This window comes from Balaenoptera borealis (assembly GCF_965194805.1).
Source record: "Balaenoptera borealis genome assembly, chromosome: 1".
Lineage (NCBI taxonomy): Eukaryota > Metazoa > Chordata > Mammalia > Artiodactyla > Balaenopteridae > Balaenoptera > Balaenoptera borealis.
In genome coordinates, this window is record NC_138860.1 from 94354016 (window position 1) to 94374641 (window position 20626).

Genomic DNA, 20626 nt, shown 5'->3' on the forward strand with positions numbered 1-20626 from the left:
AAGGGTAGTCTGGGTCAGGAGTAAGAGATGGTTCCCCAAGGCCAGTCAGGCAGATTTTCTTCCCTAAAGGGACTTAAATCACTGTCAGTCTCCTTGTGGAAAAGTACAAGTTTTCCCACAGATCATGAAGCAAATAACTAATTGATCTCTAGGGAACTTCCTTTCTCCCAGTAACTTCAAGCTTCATTGCAAGATCTTCATAGATCTATGGGGTCATCCTTAGATTCTAAAAATAAATTATATTGGCTTCTTAAAGATATAGCAATGCAGCATGTTTATATGAGGGAGTGTTGAGAAATGAAACAAACAAGACAACTGCCAATCTCTATTATAAGCCAGACAAATTTAATTTAGAATAGTATGAAATCTTACCATTATTTCTTTTTTTTTTAAATTTAATTTATTTATACTTATGGCTGCACTGGGTCTTCGTTGCTGCGCGCGGGCTTTTCTCTAGGTGCGGCGAGTGGGGGCTACTCTTCGTCGTGGTGCGCAGGCTTCTCATTGCGGTGGCTTCTCGTTGCGGAGCGCGGGCTCTAGGAGTGCGGGCTTCAGTAGCTGTGGCATGCGGGCTCAGTAGTTATGGCTCGCTGGCTCTAGAGCGCAGGCTCAGTAGTTGTGGCGCACTGGCTTAGTTGCTCCGCGGTACGTGGGGTCCTCCGCGGCATGTGGGATCTTCCCGGACCCGGGCTCGAACCCATGTTCCCTGCATTGACAGGCAGATTCTTAAGCACTGTGCCACCAGGGAAGTCCCTTCCCATTATTAATACAGAGACATGCCACCAACAACTAAATTCCTCAAAGCCCTTTGCTTCTACCTCCCCCCCCCATCTGAATTCATATAGATCCCGCTTCTATATGGAAGGTATTCTATAGTAATACGTGTGACACAGCACGTGCCAAGAGTTGACAGGTTTCCTTGCTGCTAGAAGATAACTCGCATCTGGGGGCCCTTGTACTGAAGACTACCTTATCTCTCCCAGCCACCTTCGAGTAGCACAGAAGTGAGACAGCTAGACGCTCCCAGATGAAGTCAGGCTAAGCCTTGCCCACACAGCTTAGTAAATATTAACATAGCACACAAGATGATTTTCCACGTGTTGACACATACCATTCTAATGACACCATTTGAACTTAATGAGTCTTCAAGGTATTTTAATGCTATCCTCTTCTGCAGAAAGGATAGTAAGGAAACCTTTCTGGAGGGCACTGGGCACAATTTGCATCAAGAACTTAAGCCTGTTGGGATTAGCAGATGCAAACTATTATATAGAGAATGGATAAACAAGGTCCTACTATATAGCACAGGGAACTATATTCAACCATAATGGAAAAGAATATGGAAAAGAATGTATATATATGTATAACGGAATCGCTCTGCTGTACAGTAGAGATTAGCACAACACTGGAAATCAACTATACTTCAATAAATTAAAAAAACTTAAAACTGTTATCCCACTTCCAGTAATTTACTCCAAGAAAATAAACACAAATGCCATGATATATGCATAAGAATGTTCATTGTAATATGTATAATTGTGAAAAAAAGAGCACACAAAATGCTGAATAAAACAAACAGTTTTAATTAAGGTATACCCATATGATAGGGTATTATACAACTATTAAAATGACATTTTGAATAATATTTAATGATACAAGAAAATGCTTAAGATATTAAGAAAGTAAACTGTAGGATATAAAACTATATACAGTATTACCCCAATTTGGAAAAAAAATTATATATTTAATATATTTACATGCACAGAAAAAGACTAGAAGAAAACAATTGATCTACATGGAGGAATTCTGATTTTTTCTTCTTTATATTTTGTATGACTTCCAAAGTTTCTTATTTTATAAAGAGAATAATTTTTTTTTTAAAGAACCAGAGGCTGAGAGAACCAATATTTGAAATATCCATCACGTGATAGGCACTGAGCTAGGAATTTTACCAATTATCTAACCTTCAAAGCAATCAGGAGAGGTAGGTACCTCAGTCCCTGGTTTACAGACGAGAAACTGAGGCTCTGCTATGGAAGCCTGATATCTCTATTTGCCCAGGTACCCTGGATTCAAGCCCAGGACAGGGCCCATGCCCCCTGCTACCCCACATGCCTCACCTGCTATGGCTCCTAGTGGGCCCATGGGAGGCCACTGACAAAACAGAGCTGTATACAGCTTGCCTAAGAGAAAGGCCTTATTTTGCTTTCTAAACTCTTCATATCTTTCTCCAGAAGTAGACAATTTCCGGCCCCCTGGACAAGAATCAGAGGCTTCTTCATTGTGAAGGCTTGAAGCTCCATTGTGAAACAGTTTTTATCCATGTGCCCAGCTCCACATGCCTGTGCCCTCTGTGACTGTGGTATCTGCTGTCCTGCTTATTGGTTTGGCATTTTGTCAGGCTGTGAGCAGAAGGTCAGGGCAGAACTGCACACCCTCACCCCTTCCACCAGCTGGCTCCTTGGTCTCTGCCCTGGATACTAAAACAAACAGGCTATGTCCTCCAGCTCCCTACTCAACCCAAGGATGGAAGGGAGGGGATACTGGGTGGAGGGGGGCAGCAAATATCCCAGCTGTGTGAACAATCAGGACTATCTGGCAGCACATTTGACCTTTTGTAACCTTACTTCAGCCAAATAGTCAGGGCCTCTAGGCAGCGGGGAGGCCCATCTTACCCAAAGCCTAGTGTTTGGCAGGGTTCCAGATACTGCCTTGGTGAGGGGTGCCCAGTCCCCCAGCTGGCTCTCTTCCAGGTAGGTCCTCAGGGACACTAACTGCAAACTCTCACCGAGGCAGAGGTGGAAATTTTCTCCAGTTTTTCAAGGATCTTCATCACTTCCTGTTCCCTCCCAGAGGCAGAGACAGGAAGTGACTTGGATGGGGTCACAGCAAATCAGTGACCTTCAGGATTGGAACATGCTGCCTGGGCCACTTTATCCTCCTGCACCACAGTTCCTAAATTAAAAAACAGAACTCCCTAGGGACTTTTATCTAGGAAGAGACAGAAGGGGACATGGGGAATGACACATGACACACAAAACAATGGGAATAAACTGGTCCTTTCTGATCAGACTCTTTATCGCTTTCTGCAGCCACACAAGAGGACTGCATGTTCAAAAAGTCTGGAGAGTGGTTAGGACTCTGCTTCCACTGTAGGGGGCACGGGTTCGATCCCTGATCAGGGAACTAAGATCCTGTATGCCACACAGCCAAAAAAAAAAAAAGTTTGGAGAAATACTGGGTTAAACAAAGTTAAAAAGATTAAATTAATGCAGGACTTCCCAGAACATTTAATGTGATCACATATACTGTAAAGGGGTTATAATGTAAAGTGTTTCTTAAACACAAGTCAATTATAGAACTAAAGATTCCATAGGCACTAGGATTCCAATGAACACGCTTTGAGAAGTCTTGTTACAGGGTAGGCATGTACCACAGAAAAGTAAGGCCCCAAATAAGCCATCAGCCACTATCTTCAAAAGTGCAGTGTTGATGTGGCACTGCCATTTGTTAGTGGCAGAAATACAAAGAGTGCTAACTTTGAAAATAACTCTTGATGAGTTAAAAAAAAAAAAAGTGCAGTGTTGAATCAAAACAAGGTTGTCATTCTATACTCTCCTGTCTGTACTTGAGCAAGAGTTGATGGTATTTTTCCGCTTGCTGGTCAAAGCCCCTGGAAGAGAACCCTGCCTGGAGAAAGTTCACTGGAGTCAGAAGGTATTTGAGTGCCAGGCCCCTGTACTCAGGGGCCAGAAGAGGAGCAGCCTTGCTGCTGTGAGACTGGGGAGAATCCTGGCCCATCCAGGCTCTCTGGTTCCCTGTGGCTGCTGAGCCCGCATTGTCTCCCCTGGGTACCAAGTAGGGCCCTACACCGATTTCCTCCCCAGTTTCCGGAGAGGGAAATTCTTTATCTGTAGACCTTAAGTGCACTGAAAAACCCGAGGGGGCAGTCAATACAGTCACCATCTTCTGGGACTCGGAGGAAGGGACTGCCCCCTCCCATTCTTTGTTGCAGACGTCCGGGAACGACTGCTTCTTGATCTTCAAAGGATGGTGGGAGGGCTGCTTCTCAAGCTCCCCAGAAAAGTTCTCATTCTTGGTCTTCTTCGAGTCCCTGTCAGCTTGAGAATGATCAGCATTTTCCTCAAGGGATTCAAACACGACACCCTGGGTTCTCAGTCTCTTTAGCTTCCTTTCTAACAACAGCCAGAGAAAACTTGGATTTCTAGAGGAGGAACTCATGTATTGCTGTACAGAGTCTGGAATCAGAGGCACAGAGAGCCTGGGGCTCAGGCTGTCCTGAAAGTAGTCCCTACAGGGTTGTCGCCTGACAATGGGCACCACCTGGCAAGGCCTCAGTGCTTCGACAAAGGCACGGAGCTCAGGGTAGGAGGAATGGTCAGAGTAAGGGATGATGTGGATATCGGGGTGGGAACGGTAGATTTTCCGGCTGGTGGGGAGGATAGCAATGGTAGGGTGGGTCTGGTTCCAACGCAGCATAGCGGAATGGCAGATCTCCATGTGGTCCACGGCATGGATGCGGCCAGCCTTCTCCTCCACTGTGAACACATCTGCCAAGCCCAGCAGCTGCACCAACTCCAGGCGCCGAGGACTCAATACCACCCAGGTCTGAAACTCCAGGGCCAGCTGCTCCAGCAGTGACTCTTTTCCCAGGCTATAGAGTCCTGAATAATGTTCAAGGGATTGGGGAAAGTAAGAGAAGGAAGAGGATGAAGCTAATAAGTCAACCAGATGTTTAACAGAAATACACAAAATTAATGGGACTACCCCCTGACTGTCTATCGGGAAGGAGGTGGCATTTCAGCTGAGGTATATGGAGGATGGGGTAGAGAGAAGTTTAGCACAGAATCCACTCATTTATTCAGTTCAACAAAGGAAAGCATCTATCAGGTGTTAGGCACCGTGAAAACAAACAAAAATCTCAGTCCTCAAGGAGTGTAATCTATTTGGGGACCCAGAAACAATGCATGCTACAGACATGCACACAGTATTATGAGGGCACAGAAAAACATCTACCAGTTGATAGAGTTAGGGATAGCTCCCTGAAAATGACAACTTAGATAAGTCCTAAATGATGGGTGCAAGTTAATCTGGCAAGGGAAGGGGATGGTAGAGAACATTTTAAGAGAGGTCATTTCAGTGTTACTAAGGTACAAAGAAACTGGTAAGAAATGACACTAGAGAGGTGAGCAAGGGCCATAAAATAGGGGGCTTTGTATGTACTGCTAGGGAGCTTGGATTTAATTCTGTAAGTGAAGGTGAGTCATTAAGGAGTTGCAAGCAGGAAAATGGCTAATTCTAATTATAGGATTCATAGGATCAGAGCAGGACTTTAGAAAAAAAAGTGGCAGCAGTATTATTCAAAGACCTGCATGAGAATATACTGAAAGCAGAAGTACCAGTTAGAAGGCCCAAATAGTACTTATAGAGAAAGAAATGGAGGCCTGAATTTGGGTAGTGGTTATGGTAACAGATATGGGAAATGTTGTTTAAGTAGTTGTTCTCAGACCTTTTCTGAAGGTGTATTTCAAGTCTACAACCAGACTGTGAACTCCTTTAAAGAATCTATATTTCCTTAATATCCACCTTATTCCTCATCATGGTTCAAAATCTCACTCTTTGGGCACAAAGGTAGCTGATTTTCTTTTCTCTCTCCCTATCCTCCTGCCTTTTATTTTACCTCTTCTAGGCCCTTTACTACTAGACTATAAGCCCTCATATTTTATTCATTTTTTTCTATTCCCACTGCCTATCAGAATACTTGGCACACAGTAGGGGATTATTGTATATCTGCAAAATTAATCAAGCCCTACTACAGTACCCTACTAGCCAGCTGTGCTTCTCTGGGAAAACTCTGTGTTGAAAACTCCAAGAATAGTTAGGACTGATATTTCTTCATAAGTAGTCAAGCAATCCTGAGAGGGAATATGTCTCCATCAATTTGGTAGTCACTCTGGAAGGTATACAATTTTTTTTTTCAATGCCTTTGTTTAAACCTATTTTGAAACTCCTTTCAAAGTTGGGGCATATCCTTTTAAAATGTTCATCATGGTGGCAAATTTTTTTCCTTTTGTGGATTTACTACAATTTTGGAAACAATCAAAAAAATCATTTGGAACTAAATCTATTACATTTTTAAAAATAAAAATGGATTTTTATAAACTATCCCAAAAGGCAATTCCAAGAATCCCAAAATGTTTTGTACTGTTGTGGAGTCACTAGAACAAGCAGACAGCTGGGTTTTCAATGTATCTAACTGCAAGAACACTCCCCTGAATATCTACATTCTGATAAACTTCATTCACTTGCTAACAAATATTTACCGAATGCCTCTATCAGGCATTAACCTAGGCATCTGGGATATATCCATAAGTGAAACAAAGAGCCTGTCTATTGTGAAATTTACATTCTAACACAGGGAGACAAATAATAAAAATTAAATACAATAAATATGTAAATTATGGAATACACTGTAAGGTGATAAGGGCAATAGTGTCCCTCTCCTACTTAAAACCCTGCAATAGCTCTTTATCCTAAGAGCAATGGTTGCATTTAGGATCAAGTTCAAAATGGCTTACAGGCACTTCAGCCCCTCCAGCCTTTCCAGCCTCCTCAACCACTGTGCACCTGTCATACTGCTGCTTCTCTGTTCCACAAACACATAAGACTTCTTCCCACCTCCATCCACACCCTCAAGGAATATGTGTGTGTGTGTGTGTGTGTGTGGCAGGGAAAGTGGGGATAGACAATCAACAATAAGCAACAGTATATTAAAACATATGGAGTATATGGGAAATTGACGAGTGCTATGAAAAAGTTGAATTGGTTTAGGGGATCAGGAGTTGGGAATGTGGGAGTAGAGATGGTGGGCAGATTGTAATTTTAAATAAAAAGGTCAGGGTAGATTTCATGGAGAAAAGGACATCTGCACAACCCTGAAAGATGTGAGACACTCCAAAGAACCTAGATTCACTAGCTCCATGAGTGAGAAAAAAAGGAAAGGAAAGCCCTCACCAATCTTTATGTTATGTTGTGGGTGCTTTCGAATGAGCTCAACAATCTGGCGGGCAGCTTCTTCTTTGGAAGGAAGAACCAGGGCTGGGTTGCAATTGGTGTTGTCTAGGTATAAAGTATGAATCTGTTTCCCCAGTCTCAGGGCTGGCTCCTTCAGCATGGACGGTGTATACCGAAAATCACCTGGAAGAAGAATATATGGGAGGCAGACAGTCAGAGACAAAAGTATAGAAGACAAGCCTCTCCCAATTCCAACAATGGGCATTTGTCTACTGGCCTGTTGGAAAAAACTAGAGTCTAGCAATGATGAATGTAGTACAGCTTCTTTGTGGAAATGTCTCCATCGTGCTCCTGTTTTTTCATGATTCTTTGCAAAGTTCATACCCCTAAAGAGTGGGAAATCAGTTGAGAAAGGGTCACTGTGCTCATGTGGCATGAAGCTAGGAGGTCTCCAGACTTCTACTATGAGTCAAAGATGCTCAAGAAAAGTAGTGTTGGGAATTCCCTGGCGGTCCGGTGGTTAGGACTCCGCGCTTTCACTGCCGAGAGGGCAGGTTCCGCCCTGGCTGGGGAACTAAGATCCCGCAAACCGTGGGGCTTGGCCCCCCAAAAAAAAGTAGTGTCTAGGCTGGGAAAGTGGAAAGGACCCCTCCGGAAACCCACCTGTGTAGAGAATGGTTCCAAAGTATCCTTCAAAGAGAAACATGACAGAGCCAGGGCAGTGATTGGCATCGATGAGGGTTACAGTCATGGTCTCTCGCCCAACTTCATCTAGAGGCAGGACATGGCTCTCACCAACCTCCAGGGCTCGGATCCACTGCTTAGATACCTGAGGAAACAGTTGGTCATCCCAAGGAACACAGACTCCCCTCCCTGATACATCCGTAGATCAGAAGCTGTGATGGGGATTCCCAAACAATCCTCCCTTCCTCTTCCCACCCTCTACCTCACCCTTCATACAAGTTTCAATTAAGAGTCCAGAAAACAAGTCTTGTCAGCGATTCTCAAACTTTCCAAATCATAATAATCCTTTGGGGGGCACCTGTTGAAAAAAAATCCAACCAGATTTCCACGACCTGCGCTAGCTATGTCTACTGAATCAGATGGGGGAGAAGGGAGGCGCTGGAGAATCTGTATTTTACTCAGCACATTGGGTGGATTCTTATGATGAGGCAAGTTTGGGAAACACTGGCCTAGCTTATGTGAAGAGGTAGGAACAATTTCCTTGGCTGGACTAAAAGTCCTCCCCAATTTATCACTCAAACATCCCAAGCCGGCCAGTTGGAAACCACACTCCTATTCTGGGCTAAAGATGCATTCTGGGTTCTCGCTTTTGTAAAAATCAGTCTTCCTGGCCCCAACTCTATGACTCCAAGGCTGTGACAGATCGGAAGTCCCCACCCAGCTGCCGGGACCAACTCTCGGAGGCCGACTCCAGCCCCCCATACCTGTCGGTGACGGTGCAAGAGGTAAGCGGTGACTGGGGAGCAGTAGAGGGGCCGGGTCCAGGTGCTAGAGAGACCCACGGTGTGGTCCGAGTGCATGTGGGACAAGAAGAAGAGCCGGGCGGAGCCAGCCCGGCGCAGGCTCCAAAAGTCCACAGCGATGGGCGTTTGAGGGATCAAGACCCCGTTCATGGTGGCGGGGTTGGAGAGTCACCAGTGGGATCTTCATGGGAACAGAGCTCCTGCGGGAGGCTCCTACAACGGCGCCCTGAAAAAAGTCATGCTGGGGCAAGAACAGGGCCAGAGACCGTAAGGAAAGCCAGCTCAGTGGGGGAATGAGTGACTAGACTGGGCAGAAAGAAGGAAGTGACCGTGCTGGTGGGAGTCTAGGGGTGGAATCGCAAACCACAGAAGGCGCCCAACGGAGCGCCACTCCCCCTGGCGCGCGGGACCAGGGGCCGAGGCCCCGGTCTCAAAGCGCGCGCTGCTGGGCGGAGACAGGCGGAAGTAGACGATTTCCGATTGCCCGCCGCCGCTCCGCCAGAGGTAGCCGCGCAGCGGCGCCGGGAGGTGAGAGGTTGGGGGAAGGGCACCCTAAGGTCGGGATCCAGGCTGCGCTCGGCGCTCACTGGGAGAGGGTGATTGGCAGCTGCTCTGCGTGGTCCCCCTGGAGGAGGCGGGACTTCCGCAGAAAGGTTGATTGGGCCTCTTGGTGACGGCGACCGCGTGGAGGCGCAAGAAAGGCTCTAACTGGAGAGGGAGGGGTCCACGGACTGTTGCCTGCGGGGCTGGAAGTCGGGCCGAGGGCCTAGAGGTTGCGGGAGAGCTCTGTGGGCGGAGCGAACCAGCCTGCAGGTCCCCGGAAGGATCCGCAGAGCCTAGGGTGGGCCTCGCCCGGGAGCGAGAGGGTTGAAGTTTGAGTGTGGTAGGGCCCGGATGCCGGCCCTGGGGGAAGCCAAGGCTGGGCCAGATCGCGCCTGTCGTCTCTTCACTGACTGACGTTTCCTTTACCCAGGTCCCCACGTCAGGGCTAGAAGGAGCCCACGAGTTACCTAGGGATCTCTGGGAACTGCCCCGTGACTGTTCGAGAAGATGCCGTACCTGGGCTCCGAGGACGTGGTGAAGGAGCTGAAGAAGGCTCTGTGTAACCCTCACATTCAGGCTGATAGGCTGCGCTATCGGAATGTCATCCAGCGAGTGATTAGGTATCACCTAACGCCCTAACTCCCCCATTGCCATCCCCGTCAGGGCTCTCTACCCCTGGCCGCTCAGAAAGATTAAGTGAACTTGCACCCATGGCAGTTGTATGATTTGGTCTTCCTGCTTCTCTGGACTGCCGTCTAAGTCTCCCTTGTGGGACATATTTTGCTTATTTTACTCAGCTGGGTGGTTTCATCCATATCTTGAACTTGTACTGCTGACTTCCAGATCTGTGTCTAGCACAGACCTCCTTTTTTTTATCGTCAGACCCACAGATCCTACTGCCTGCTTGGCATTTCCACCTGGATATTTCTTCAAAGACATGCAAAATAGTACCTACATCCTTCCGCCCTCCCCAAACCTGCTCTTCCACTTGTATTTGTGTTGATGAACGTCACCACCCAGCTGAGCAAATGTGGGAGTCAGTCTTGGTGACACCTGATTGTCACTGCTCAAGTCTGATGGTATGGATTCATGGTTCTAAGTATCCATCCTCTTTTTTTTTTTTTAACATCTTTATTGGAGTATAATTGCTTTACAATGGTGTGTTAGTTTCTGCTTTATAACAAAGTGAATCAGGTATACATAAACATATATCCCCATATCTCCTCCCTCTTGCGTCTCCCTCCCACCCTCCCTATCCCACCCCTCTAAGTGGTCACAAAGCACCGAGTTGATCTTCCTGTGCTATGCGGCTGCTTCCCACTAGCTATCTATTTTACATTTGGTAGTGTATATAAGTCCATGCCACTCTCTCACTTCGTCCCAGCTTACCCTTCCCCCTCCCCGTGTCCTCAAGTCCATTCTCTATGTCTGCATCTTTATTCCTGTCCTGCCCCTAGGTTCTTCAGAACCTTTTTTTTTTTTTTTTAGATTCCATATATATGTGTTAGCATACGGTATTTGTTTTTCTCTTTCTGACTTACTTCACTCTGTATGACAGACTCTGGGTCCATCCACTTCACTACAAATAACTCAATTTCGTTTCTTTTTATGGCTGAGTAATATTCCATTGTATATATGTGCCACATCTTCTTTATCCATTCATCAGTGGATGGACACTTAGGTTGCTTCCATGTCCTGGCTATTGTAAACAGAGCTGCAATGAACATTGTGGTCCATCCTCTTTTTTTTAAATTGGCACTGCTGTTCTGGTTCCCTTTTTAAGCAATTGCAGTAGCTTAGTAGTAGGTCACCTTAGGCCCTCATTTCAGCTGGATTGATTTTCCAGCATATGAATTTGACAATATAACTCTTGTGTATAGCTGTGGATCACAAACTTCAGTATGCACAAAAGTCCCTTGGGGTGCTTTTTTAGAAAATGTAAAATTTTCATCCAATCCAGTAATTCTGATTTCAGTAGGGTGGGATGGAACCCAGGAATCTGCATTTTAAACAGACATCCCCTCTAATTGCTATAGGAGATCACAGTTTGAGAAACAGTGATCTACAGAATAAAGTCCAAATTTCTTATCATAGCACCCAAGGAACACGCAGTTAACTACCTGCATACTCTGAAAAGAATGTACCATTCTTGCTCATGTCCACATGCCTCATAGTGTGTATCATTACCTATCTACTACACCTGCCTGGAGCTCCTGCTCATTCCGCTCAAGTATTTCTTCCTCTGTGGAAACATTTCATGACTTTTTGGCAGTGTTAGACCTCCTGATCCCCACTGCACCTTGTCTGTTACTTCTGTTATAATACCAATCTAACATTCTGTAATTAGCGGTGTTCTTGTCTGCCTCCTTGGTAGACCTTTGAGTTCCTTGAGATCTGAGACCATGCCTTCTTCAAGATTATTCCCCAGAACATATCCCTGGAATGTAAAATCTGAATGTGACTGGAATGTACTAGTTCGTTGAATGAATAGAAGCACGTTTATTGCAGGCCCGTTGTGAAGTATTGCGTGATATGATAGACAAAGTAGACCTGGTTGCTCCGCTCTAAGAGATCACAATCTAGTTGGATATCCAGGGCATGTATAAGTAAAAGGCTTTCTGTTGTAGGTTGGGGATTATGTATTTTACTTTTTTCCTGCTTTGTGTGTTGGTTTCAGGTACATGACCCAGGGCTCGGACATGTCTGGTGTTTTCATGGAAATGGTGAAGGCCAGTGCCACTATAGATATTGTTCAGAAGAAGTTGGTTTATCTCTACATGTGTACCTATGCCCCCCTGAAACCAGATCTAGCTCTCCTGGCCATCAATACACTGTGCAAAGACTGTTCGGACCCCAACCCGATGGTGCGAGGGTTGGCACTACGGAGCATGTGTAGCCTCAGGTGAGCACTCCCCTCCCGTCCTGTATCTCAGTGGCTGATAAGTTCATGTGCTCATGGGGCAGGTTTTTTTTTTTTTTAATCGCACATTTTTTTTTTAAATTAATTTATTTATTTTTGGCTGTGTTGGGTCTTCGTTTCTGTGCGAGGGCTTTCTCTAGTGGCGGCAAGCGGGGGCCACTCTTCATCGCGGTGCGCGGGCCTCTCACTATTGTGGCCTCTCGTTGCGGAGCACAGGCTCCAGACGCGCAGGCTCAATAGTTGTGGCTCACGGGCCCAGTTGCTCCGCGGCATGTGGGATCTTCCCAGACCAGGGCTCGAACCCGTGTCCCCTGCATTGGCAGGCAGATTCTCAACCACTGCGCCACCAGGGAAGCCCGGGGCAGGTTTTTAATGACAACAATTTATTTGAACTCCTTAATACTGGGGAAGACACTGTTGTAATCTGAACTCAGGTTTTCGGCCATTGCTTTGGTTTAAAAAACTATATATGTGATTTCATTAAGGAATTTTTCTATCCTTACTCTCAGTGAAATAGTTAAATATTTATTTATTTATTTGGCTGCTCTGGGTCTTAGTTGCGGCACACGGGATCCAGTTCCCTGACCAGGGATCGAACCCGGGCCTCCTGCATTGGGAGCACGGAGTCTTAACTGCTGGACCACCAGGGAAGTCCCTGAAATAGTTAAAGATTTCTAAATGTGTGTGTGTGTGTGTGTGTGTGTGTGTGTGTATTTTTCTAACCTGCCTGTGTGGCATTATTCCACGTGAAAAGTCAAGGCTTTTTAAGTTTGGCGGCAGCTTTCTCCAGTTTGTTGGAGAGAAATCTGACCAATGCGTATTCAAACATCTACTAAACCCTCTGTTAAGTGAATAGGGGCTAAATTATGTCAAAACTAGTACCTTAGGATCTGACTGACTCTAGGATGTGTTGCTTAGGTTGCCTGGTGTGCAGGAATATATCCAACAGCCAGTTCTCAACGGTCTGCAGGATAAGGCTTCATATGTCAGGAGGGTAGCAGTCCTTGGCTGTGCCAAGATGCATACTCTTCATGGAGACTCTGAAGTGGGTAAGTTTCAGTGTAATCTACCATGATCAGTATTTATTTGTGATTCCATTATATGACTTTGTAAAAGAGTATGTAGCTTTGGTAGAAAATAATAATGTGACCCTACTTCTGTATGTCTCTTTTAAGTAGGATGCAGGGCTTGGTATTTTCTGAGATTAGAGAAGTCCTTTCTTTGGGGCCCACGTGAGATCCTGTGCCTTAGCTGCTTAGAACAGTCTGGAAATGGCCATTGTTTTGGCCTTGCACTTTGTTACTGCCTTTGTTATTTTTGTGGCAGAGAAGTTCAGCTTTGTCTGCCTGGAACTGTTATTATGGCTCTATCACCTTGACTCTGAAACTTTTCTTTATGTGAGATCTTTGTTCCGTTCTATAGATGGTGCCCTGGTAAACGAATTATATAGTTTGCTGCGTGACCAGGATCCAATTGTGGTTGTGAACTGCCTGAGGTCTCTGGAGGAAATTCTGAAACAGGAAGGAGGTGTTGTCATCAATAAGCCCATCGCCCACCATCTCTTAAATCGGTTTGGATGCCTCTGTGCTCTTTTATCATGATCAGATCTACATCCTAGTGGGATCTTGTTGATGTATTGAATGAAGGAGAGGTCTTGAACAACTTCTGTAGAGTAGTAAAGAAAGTTAACCGTAACTGTTAACTTCCTCATGTTTCATTGAGAGAATTTTTTTTAAAATTTGCCTTAGTTTCTTTTGGTGATATAGAGAGATGGCAGAAGGATCCTTCAGGGATAGGTTCTGTCCTCTGCAGTCGTTATGTCCTCCAAACTAAGCCATTCATACTATCTTAAAATGTAGAGAATCTGGATCTAGGGTATAGTGATCATGTCTTTGGCCTTCGATGAGTGTGCACTTGTACCGTAAACTCATCTTGGAATTTAAAGCCTTATTTTGTGTAGACTTTAGTACATCAAAAGAATAATTTGATTATGGCACAACCTATTTTCAAGAATTCTCCCCTTGTTGTGATGAACAGATGACTGGTGACATGGCAGTAGCATGGAGGTGGTCCTAATTTTGTTGCTAGAATAGCACTTTTGTTTTCTTTTTTGGATAGAATGTCAACACTGGACCAGTGGGGCCAGGCTGAAGTACTGAACTTTCTGCTCCGCTACCAGCCCCGCAGTGAGGAGGAGCTGTTTGACATTCTCAACCTGTTGGACGGTTTTCTCAAGAGCAGTAGCCCAGGTGTGGTGATGGGAGCCACCAAACTCTTTCTGATCTTGGCAAAAAACTTCCCCCATGTGCAAACCGACGTGCTCATGCAAGTCAAGGGAACTTTGCTGGCTGCCTGTTCTTCAGAGAGCCGCGAGCTCTGTTTTGCCGCCCTCTGCCACGTGCGCCAGGTCCTGCACAGTTTGCCGGGTCACTTTAGCAGCCACTACAAAAAGTTTTTTTGCTCCTACTCGGAGCCCCACTACATCAAGCTCCAGAAGGTGGAGGTGCTGTGTGAGCTGGTGAACGACGAGAACGTGCAGCAGGTGCTGGAGGAGCTTCGAGGGTACTGCACGGATGTGTCCGCCGACTTCGCGCAGGCTGCCATCTTTGCCATAGGTAGGCGTCTGTTGCTTTTCCTTTGTGAGAGCCTAGACCAACCAGCTAGAAAGCTGTGGAACCACAGAGAGAAAAGGGAGTGAATCTTGCTTCAGAGGCAAAGTATCTTGCACCAAACAGTTGGGTCAGTGACTACAAACAAGGTGGGGAGAAAGGTTTTTTCGGTCAACACTGGTGGTGTTTCCATATCTTCCAGGATATAGACTACAGGTGTAACGCAAACTGTAACACAGTTTATATTGCCTTTCGTCGTCTGTTAATCCAAAATGCTTTTCTGTATATCATCTTCCCACAGCCTTGTGAGGCAATCAAGAAAAGTGGACAAGTGTTATTATTAACTTCGTTTCAAAGATGAAGAAACTCAGGCACAGGAAGTTTCTTAAATTGCGCAAAGGTCACATAGTTCCTGAACTGGAACTGGAACCCAGCTTTCCTGACTCAAAGTCCTTTGAAAATTTAGCAATCTTTTATCAAGCTTCTGCTCCGGGCTACGCATTATGCTGAGTGGACCAGCACAGAGTAAAACCTAATACTTACAGACCTTTTCATGCTACTCTGTCTGGAATTTAAAGGGCTGGAGTGAGTCAAATGCAAGCAGCTGGGGAGCTAAGTTTTGGAGGACTTCAAGTAGAGGAGGAGAAGGAACCCTCGTATGTAGAATAAAGTATGGTTATTTCTAGAGGCAGAGAAGAGGGCACAAAGAGGGGAGTAGAAATCCTGCAGTCTGGAGCCTGTTGCACAGTGTTCCCAGCAGGAATATTCCTGTACAGGTGTGCTGCAGCAAACTGGCTGCCACATAAATACCTTTGTTACTAAAAGTTTTCAACCTTGTTCAATGGGAAATTCATTTTACCAAAGCTCCCTTTATAGTAAACTTAGATTCTTATTTCATCAAGCAAGGGGTGATTTTCTTTTTCTTTTTCTTTTTTTTAGGTATTTCTGGTCCTCTTGGTCTTTCTTTGGCTGGTGGGAAATTATTTTAGAATGAGGTGCTAGTATTTGACTTAACACATTTTTCTGCTTTCCCTTCCTCTGTAGGTGGCATCGCCAGGACCTACACGGATCAATGTGTGCAGATTCTAACAGAGCTGCTGGGGCTTCGACAAGAGCACATTACCACAGGTAATGGCTACCTTTCTAGGATTTTTTTTTTTTTTTTTTTATGGTCAATTTCCCAACCTATAGTAGTTGCTCAAAACATATTTGTTGTTCAATAACAGAGGTTTAAACTCTTCTTTGCATCATCTGTTGCATCAGAGAAACATATAGATCTAACAGGGTAGGTAGTCTTCAGGTTGCCATGAGTCTAGAAGGCTGTTGTATAGATCATGAAGGGTGCGAGGGTGACCTTGCTTGTTATTTCCCCACCTTTACCCCTCTTTTTGCTTTATGGCAGCATACTGTAAGCAGTGGCTTCCAAGGCTGGGACTAGGGTGAGGCAGGCAAAGTGCCTAGGATGCAAACATTTAAAGAGGCACTCACTTTTATATAGAGAATGGATAAACAACAAGGTCCTACTGTATAGCACAGGGAACTATATTCAATATCCTATGATAAACCAGAATGGAAAAGAATATATATTTTAAGAAAAGAATGTATATAAAGAGGCACTCGCTCTCAAGTTTGTGCAAATGCTAACTCTGTGTGTCTTCTTAAATTTTACACCCTGGCACCTTGCTTGCTTCACCGTAGCTCCAACCCTGGTGGCTCCATTTATACTGTCCTCAGAGCGTCATTCGACAGCAGCACTCCCCCACATTTGTATATGCTTTCTGGTTTGCCAAGTGCTTTCACATACATTAACTCCTTTATCCTCATGGCAATCTGATGAGCAACATTTATTTAAGAAATTGTTGCCCATGTCAGACATTTCTCAGGTAATCATTGACCACCCCACCAAACGCCCATTTTACAGAAATTCCCCCAGTAATCTAGCCTGAATACGTGACTTTTCTTAAGATTCCTTCCCGTGCGGAGGCTCTAATCCTGTGCTCTTGTGTCCTGAGCTGTGCTCTAGTGGTGGTGCAGACTTTCCGAGACCTGGTTTGGTTGTGTCCTCAGTGTACAGAAGCTGTGTGTCAGGCCCTGCCCGGCTGTGAGGAGAGCATTCAAGATAGCGAGGTAGGCTGTAATTCTCCTTTACTTCTAGGCAGAGGCGGAGTGCTTGGGACCCTGCTCTGTGAAATGGAATCTAATTATTCTTTCCACCCAGTGTCTGAAGTGGAATTCTTAGAATTGATTGCCACTTCAGATTCTCTTTTGGGTGTAGGTGGGATATAAATTATAAAAACATTAGGATTTAGCTATGGTTTTCTTACAAATATTTTGATACCATTGTTCTTGTGAACAGTTTTGAGTCAGAGATTTAGACCATAGGGTTTTCAGCTGGCATGAAAATCAGAATCGTCTGTGGAGTTTTTACAAATGTTTGGGCTTCCAGTATCTACTCAAATATTCAAGAGTGGAAGCCGTAGACACATAGAGTTTTAAGAACCTTCACAGGTGACTCTGATGTGCACTCTAGGTTAATCACCACTTTAATGGAGCAACTTAGGGGAATCTTCCAATAGCTTCCACTGAAGCATTAAACCCCAAATTGGGGCAGAAGCCTCAAAGCTGAGGAAGCCTTATTGCTTAAGCAACATAGGCTGTGAGAGTCTTAAGTCTCCTTTTGTGTGGTAGAATTTCATTCCTATTTGTTGTAGAGAGTTTAGTAGGGGGTGGATTAATAAATGCAAGTGGAAGTAAATAAAATATTATACCTTTTCTACTGACTCTAGGGGAAAAGCAAAACCTGCTGCTATCTACTGTCTGCTCTGGCCTGTGTTCTGGACAGCCAAATGTTGAGCACCTGTTCTTACTCCCTTATTACCTAGGGGAAGCAGGCGCTTATTTGGCTACTCGGCGTCCACGGGGAGAGAATCCCCAATGCTCCTTATGTGTTGGAAGACTTCGTAGAGAATGTGAAGTCGGAGATATTTCCAGCTGTCAAGATGGAGCTGCTCACGGCTCTGCTGCGCCTTTTCCTCTCTCGACCCGCCGAGTGCCAGGACACGCTGGGCCGTTTGTTATACTACTGCATAGGTAGGCTCTTCAGAAGGAAATGGTTGAATTGGGAGATTGGGATTGACATATACACACTAATATGTATAAAATGGATAACTAATGAGAACCTGCTGTATAAAAAAATAAATAAAATCAAATTTAAAAAAAAAAAAAAAAGAAGGAAATGGTACTTGCCATGACCAGTCATACAGGTTCTCACAGCTTTCATTGTTTGGTGAGCCGTCTGGGACCCAAGAAGAAAATGTCAACGTTTTCTAGGGTTTCCTCCCTCCTTCATTTTTTTCTCCTATTCTGATGGGCACAGGGGTAGAAAGAGTGTTTTCGTTTTTGTTTTTAATTAACTTAGTCTGTTGTCTTACCTCAGAGGAAGAAAAGGATATGGCAGTACGGGACCGAGGTCTCTTCTACTATCGCCTCCTCTTAGCTGGCATCGATGAAGTGAAGCGGATCCTATGTAGCCCTAAATCTGACCCTTCTCTCAGACTTTTGGAGGATCAGGCAGAAAGACCTGTGAACAGCTGGGCCTCGGACTTCAACACGCTGGTGCCAGTATATGGCAAAGCCCGCTGGGCAACCATCTCTAAATGCCAGGGAGTAGAACGTCGTGGCCCAGAGCTTCCTAACACTGCACCTTTTGCCACATCAGGTAAAAATAGTCCTTACTTTATACCTTGTCATGAAAAATCTTTATCTTTTGCAATGACTGGTAGAGAGTAGAGTACCCTAGCTAAACCTCAGACTGTTGCCCGAATTTTGTCTCTGTGAACAAGAAGGAAGTTCATCATTGGTTATTCAAGCCATTTCTCCAAAGATAAAAGTCACATTGTGTATTTTTGGAAATCTAGATTAAAAAATGTAGTTCTACAGACTAAGAGCATCTCTTACACGAGCTTTCTGACTCTTGTAGGACCCCTGATTCCTGAAGAGAACAAGGAGAGGGTCCAAGAACTCCCTGATTCCAGAGCCCTCATGCTAGTCCCCAATCACCAGCTTACTGCTGAGTGTTTTGAGAAAACTTGGCTGAGCCTCAAAGTTGCTCATCAGCAGGTGTTCCCGTGGCAGGGAGCAGTCCATCCTGACACCCTCCAGATGGCCCTGCAAGTCGTGAACATCCAGACCATCGCGATGAACAGGGCTGGGGCTCAGCCGTGGAAAGCCTACCTCAGCGCTCAGGATGACACTGGCTGTCTGTTCCTGACAGAACTGCTGTTGGAGCCCGAGAACTTGCAAATGCAGATCTCAGTAAAACAAAACAAGGCGAGGACAGAGACACTGAACAGTTTTATTTCTGTATTAGAAACTGTGATTGGAACAATTGGAGACATAAAATCATAACAGCTTCTTGCCTGTCCTGAGTGAGATGAATAGCTGTCAGAGTTCCTTAGTTTTTCTTATTATAGCTGCTTGTAAGTCCAGATTATATCAAATGCAAAGGAGAATGGGAATCTGGGAATGAGAATTCTTACATTCTTGTCCAAAGATCATTGGTGAATGACCCCATTTTTCCAGGTGATGTGGTAAAGGTTAATGTTGTTGGTAAGGGGGTGGGAATGGGGTGAGGGTAGGATTTGGATTCTTTCCTAATCAGTTTAAGGGATTGTTTTACTCATTAAAGATGCCTGATGTGTCTGGAACTGACGGGGTCATCATTTGTGGGGGTCATCTTTTCTTCCCTGGATTATTGCAGTAAACTCCTGACTGTTCTCATATTTCTAATCATGCTCTTTAGGCCAGAGTTCAGAGTCCTTAGCCTGGCATCTAAAGTACCTCTTCAGTGCCATGTCTCAGCACTCCCCAGGATACCCTGTGTTCTGGCAAAAGCAAACCACTTGCAGTTCCCTGAATACACTCGGCTCTCTCTCACCTCTGTGCTTTGGTACCTGCTTTTTTTTTCTTGTCTAGACCATTTCCTCATCCTCATGTCTTCTTTAAGTAACACCTAGTCTATCTTTCAGTGTTCAGCTCAGGCATGAGCTCTTTGAGGAAGTTTTCTGTGACCCTCTTGCCTTCATCAGGGGTCTCATTCAAGCTGTGAAAGCAGTCAGTGCACATGTCTAGCAGCACTGTTGTAATTGTTTTCTTGTCACTCTGTCTCACATTTAATTTTATTCATACCTGACCACGTTTTATACACTGAGACAACTTATGGCAAAAACAGATGTAATAAAGTGATGGTAAAGTATAATAACCAGAGAATCCAGCACAGGAAAAATAAAAATACCTGTGAAACCAGCTGGGTCAGGGATGGGAACATATACAAATGTGCAGGCTGAAAGGGCCTACGTAGTTGATATAGTTGAGCCTCAGATTTAGCTCTGTAAGTGATTTGGCAGTCAGAATAAAGAAATGGTTGTATAGTTGTTGCCAGAGAGAAAGAGACATTTCAATTCTAATTTCGAAGAGAAATTTACATGTAGTTTCACATGGATGGCACTGAGTGATATGTAGAAGATTCCTATGGGAAGTTAGTAAAGAGTTTCACATGATTTTGTTATGGTGTTCTTCAATACAAACAGAGAGCATAACTTTACTATGGAGCTTAGTGAGGGCATTTCTTCAAGGACTACAGATACTGTGACCCAAATATCATCCAGCTTAATTTAAGGACTTCTTCTACCTAGATACATAGATGGACTGCATATCCTTCAAATAATGCTTCACCATCATTTCTCTCAACTAAGCTTTTAACAAGAGTAGATAACAGTGCTGAATTTTCTGGCAAGGGCCTGGGTGTGTGAGTTGTCTGTCTCAACCAGACAGTTTCTAAGGACAGTGATTATCTTTCTTTCCTTCTATCTCTACAGTGCCAACCACATAGTGATTACTCAATAAATAGCATTGAATGAATGGCTGTAAGTAATTAGATTCTGATGGTGTTTGGGGGTTGGTGTTTGAAGTGTGTTTTATTATATTGCGTTGACCACATAGAAGACAATAGATGGAATTCCATCTAGACTAGA

General features: G+C 44.7%; 2 protein-coding genes across 9 annotated transcripts in view; one reads left to right on the forward strand and one right to left on the reverse strand.

The window, feature by feature from the left end:
• Positions 1-20513, forward strand: part of AP4B1 (adaptor related protein complex 4 subunit beta 1) — a 29481-nt gene extending 8968 nt beyond the window's left edge. The window contains exons 3-13 of one of the 5 annotated variants that reach the window (XM_082379906.1): positions 8382-8504; positions 9496-9685; positions 11743-11967; positions 12904-13034; positions 13408-13555; positions 14104-14600; positions 15639-15722; positions 16618-16721; positions 17477-17684; positions 18031-18312; positions 18574-20513. In XM_082379906.1, the coding sequence (XP_082236032.1) occupies positions 9573-9685; positions 11743-11967; positions 12904-13034; positions 13408-13555; positions 14104-14600; positions 15639-15722; positions 16618-16721; positions 17477-17684; positions 18031-18312; positions 18574-19001 (2220 nt within the window). In that variant the 5' untranslated portion in view covers positions 8382-8504; positions 9496-9572 and the 3' untranslated portion in view covers positions 19002-20513. The other 4 variants (XM_082379907.1, XM_082379908.1, XM_082379905.1 and 1 more) reach the window with 4 other exon arrangements.
• Positions 398-8939, reverse strand: DCLRE1B (DNA cross-link repair 1B). 4 transcript variants are annotated; one of them, XR_014241331.1, is made up of 6 exons: positions 8484-8939; positions 7699-7864; positions 7036-7218; positions 2676-4685; positions 1112-1239; positions 398-706 (listed from the first exon to the last, which is right to left on the reverse strand). XR_014241331.1 is itself a non-coding variant. In XM_082380175.1 (4 exons), exons 1-4 carry the CDS (start codon positions 8670-8672, stop codon positions 3604-3606), a joined length of 1620 nt encoding a protein of 539 aa, XP_082236301.1. In that variant the 5' UTR covers positions 8673-8939; the 3' UTR covers positions 1249-3603. The 4 variants fall into 4 exon arrangements, 1 of the variants encoding a protein (XP_082236301.1); XR_014241332.1 differs by having other exon boundaries at positions 970-1239; XR_014241330.1 differs by lacking the exon at positions 1112-1239.
• Positions 20514-20626: the final 113 nt, after the last annotated feature.